The 3,339-nt window shown below is 42.0% G+C and overlaps 1 protein-coding gene across 1 annotated transcript in view; it reads right to left on the minus strand.

Annotated features, from left to right (window-relative positions):
• Positions 1 to 3,339, minus strand: part of SLC25A32 (solute carrier family 25 (mitochondrial folate carrier), member 32) — a 13,665-nt gene that overhangs the window by 8,835 nt on the left and 1,491 nt on the right. Inside the window, exons 2-4 of the mRNA XM_010006529.1 lie at positions 3,118 to 3,337; positions 1,689 to 1,839; positions 543 to 628 (exon numbers count right to left, since the gene is read on the minus strand). Of these exons, the coding sequence (XP_010004831.1) occupies positions 543 to 628; positions 1,689 to 1,839; positions 3,118 to 3,337 (457 nt within the window). The remainder of the gene's footprint in view (positions 1 to 542; positions 629 to 1,688; positions 1,840 to 3,117; positions 3,338 to 3,339) is intronic.

The raw sequence follows: 3,339 nt of genomic DNA on the forward strand, positions 1-3,339 counted from the left end.
TTGCCTAGATGAAGTACAGCACAGAAGCATGTGCAAGAAGGTATGTTAGAAACAACATATTAAAATCTTGCTGAGAGAAGCTGTATTTTTATTTCAGATCTTTAGTTTCAAAGAAAACTTGGAGCACAGATAAAGATTTTTGAAGACCAATGAGCAATTTACTTATTCTGTTAACTTGAATAGGCCTTCTCTTTTCCAGGTCTGTTTAACTTTCAATGAGTTAAGTGGCTGCTAACAGCAGGTGTATATACTTGTATTTTAGGACTCAATATAGTACTAAATACGGAAAATGCTTGTATGCAATGAAAACAAGGTCAAAAGTTCTTCTCACAACTGCTACTTCTGAGCAAAACTGAAAAGACAGCAGCGATACACTTATTCGTTTTAGCATCATTAATTTATCTACAGACAGTAAGTAACTGCATTTGGACCCGAACACTTACCCTGGCCACCTGTAACAAAAAAACTGCCCTGACAAAGGTGGGCAGCAGCATATGGAAAGGCTAGAAGTAAAAATTAATCTTCTTTGCATTTCAACTCACCAGCCTCTGCAGCTGACACTAGGTGTTCAGTTGCACTGAGACTTTCCAGCTTCCCTTCCTTCTTGTAAGCTTTGATGGCATTGTAACTGGAAAAAGTAAAATATATTTTGGTAAAGGTGAAAACAAACCTCTATCACTAAAAAAACCCACAAAATAAGTCACTTAAGACCACAAAAAACATCAGGGGGCACATAACCTTTGAAAACAGATGTTTAAGTAAACTATTTTGTTTTAGTTAATTCATGTCTGAGCAGTTGGCTCTTTAAAGTGACCTGTGATAATACATACTTAAATTGATAAAGTATTAACCAACAGTATCAATGGGACAGCATCTTGAAGTAGTTATCTGACCTCAAGAGTTAACTTGTAAAAGAAAATTATTAGATTGTCTCATTTTTATTGGGAACAACAGTGTCAGGAATCTATCTCCTAGTTTGGAAATACACTTGAGCTTTCCTCTCTTGATCCAGTTTCCAGTCTGTGGATTGAGAGACTATCAACAGGAGCTGAATTGTCAACAGGAACCTATAGGAAAGCTTGAGGACTGAAGCACAACAATAACAGTCTAGATAACTGACAAATGAGGTTTGCATGGGCACACCAACTAACTGTTCCCTAAAGCATTCAATTAACAGGGATTGCAGTAAATCAGGTCACAGTTAAGCTAATAAAGTAGAAAAGATTGAGTATTTTAAAACAGGCTTTATTAGCAAAGCCCATCAACTCACAGAAATGATTAAGGAATTGACTGTCACTAAAATGATTAAAAATCACTTAGCATTTAGCTTTAGCAGAAAACCTTATCATGTTCTTTAATCCTTACCATGCCAGTTTAGGATTTTATTTTTTGTGAGATTTTAAGCAGTGTATTGGCACTTTCAGAAGATTCTTTGTGAATGATGTTGCCATCTCTCAAGCTTATTAGTATTTTTGCATCATCAAGGGAATGCACTGTACTTGACAAACTGACAGCTCTCTGACTCAGCTGGAATTCTGAACGCCAAACCACAACAAAGGGTAACAGATCTGACTACTAAAACCCCCACAAGTTTATCAGCCACTTAGCACATTGTTATTCTCCCCAAAGATGTGTATATCTGAAAATTATAGCGTACAGGATACGACACATTTTACAGCTTTACTTACAAGAAAAAGTAAAGTCCCCAGGAAGCCCCTGCTCCCAACATGTTTGGAATTACCCCTTGATATAAGCCTCGTAATCCTTCATGCTTCCAGACAGTGGTCATACAGTGGAGAATCCCATTGTATTTTGGCCTCAGCTCCAATCCATCGCTTACTATGAAAGAAATTATATTAAGACACGTTACAGGAAGCATCAAGTTCAGCTGTGTAAAAGCCATTACAGACACACACAGGCTTCAAAGCAAGCTGCAAATGAACATGAAAACCTAACCAATCAACTATATTTTACAAGTATTTAAGAACTGGGCTTTACAGAATCGTAAAGTAATTTAGGCTGGCAGCCATCTCCAGAGGTCATCTAACCCAACCCCCTGCTCAAAACAGATCTAATTAGATCAGGTTAGGCAGGGACATGTCTAGTTGGTTCCTGAATGCTTCCAAAGCTGAAGAGATTATCGCCTCTCTGGGCAACTCCTTCTAGTATCTGACCACCCTCATGGCAAAAATCCTTTTTCGTAACCAGTAACGGGAATTTTCCATGTTCCTACTTGTGCTTGTTCCCTCTTGCCCTACAACTATTTACCTTCAAGAAGAATCTGGCTCCAGCTTTGCTATGTCCTCCAATGACATAATCATAGACTGCAATAACATCTCCCCACAGCCTCCTCTTTGTGAGGCTGAACTGATCCTGCTCAGTCAGCCCGTCCTCCCTTGTCATGTGCTCCAGCCCCTTCACCAGCTGGTGGCCTCCACTGGAATTCAGGCACTGTATGAATGTCTGTCTTGTACTGATGAGCCCCAGACTAGACACAGTACCTCAGATGTAGGAGCACCACTACTCTTCATAGTACAGCCCAGGAGGTGCCCACAGCAGGACAAGCAAGAAAGTGTTTAAATCCAACTTTGCAAAAAATCTGTTTGGAAATGTAATTAATGCTTTAAATGTTATAAAACTTCTCAGTGATAGTTCTCTATTTGTTATTGAGATCTTAAACACCCCTGTGTCCATTTGGGATAACAATCCAAAGATACAGCAAAATGCTGCAAATACTACAAAATAAGATGAAAAGACAACATGTTTCCCATATTAACAGCAAAGTCAACAGGGAGAAGCTGCCATTTTTCCCTGCAGAAAAACAAGCCACTTTCCTGCGAAACAATACCACTGCTGTTAACCACCAAGATTATTATAAAACCACTGTTTTGCTTTGAGTGTTGAAAGTCTTTGGCATAAAGGTGAACTTTGAATGTTGGCATGAGACAACCGGCCTGCTCAAAACAACCCTGCTGCATCCTCTGTCCCTGGCGGTCATGGAGAGGGAAAAGCCTGGTCAGGTCTCTCAGCTGCCCGAGGCACAGGGCACATTTTGTATCTCTAGAACGGGCAGATCCAGCTTTGCGATAGCGGGAAAAAGAACCCGAGACAGCCTACAGGCCCACAGCCTGTTTATCCTAAGCCGTGGGGCTGCCGTGCCAGCACCCGCTGCCACGCAGGCTTGGGCGAAACGCGCAGGCAAACCCGGCTGGGCTTTCCCTCGGAAACGCCGCCGGGAGGGCGCCTGGCGGGGCCGGTACGAGTTGGGCACAACGCTGGGTCTGTCTCCGCTACCCACAGCGGCCGGCTCGGGGGGACCGGGCTCGGGGGGGCCGGGCT

The sequence above is a fragment of the Chaetura pelagica genome, unplaced genomic scaffold (genome assembly GCF_000747805.2).
Source record: "Chaetura pelagica isolate M959 unplaced genomic scaffold, ChaPel_1.0 scaffold76, whole genome shotgun sequence".
Lineage (NCBI taxonomy): Eukaryota > Metazoa > Chordata > Aves > Apodiformes > Apodidae > Chaetura > Chaetura pelagica.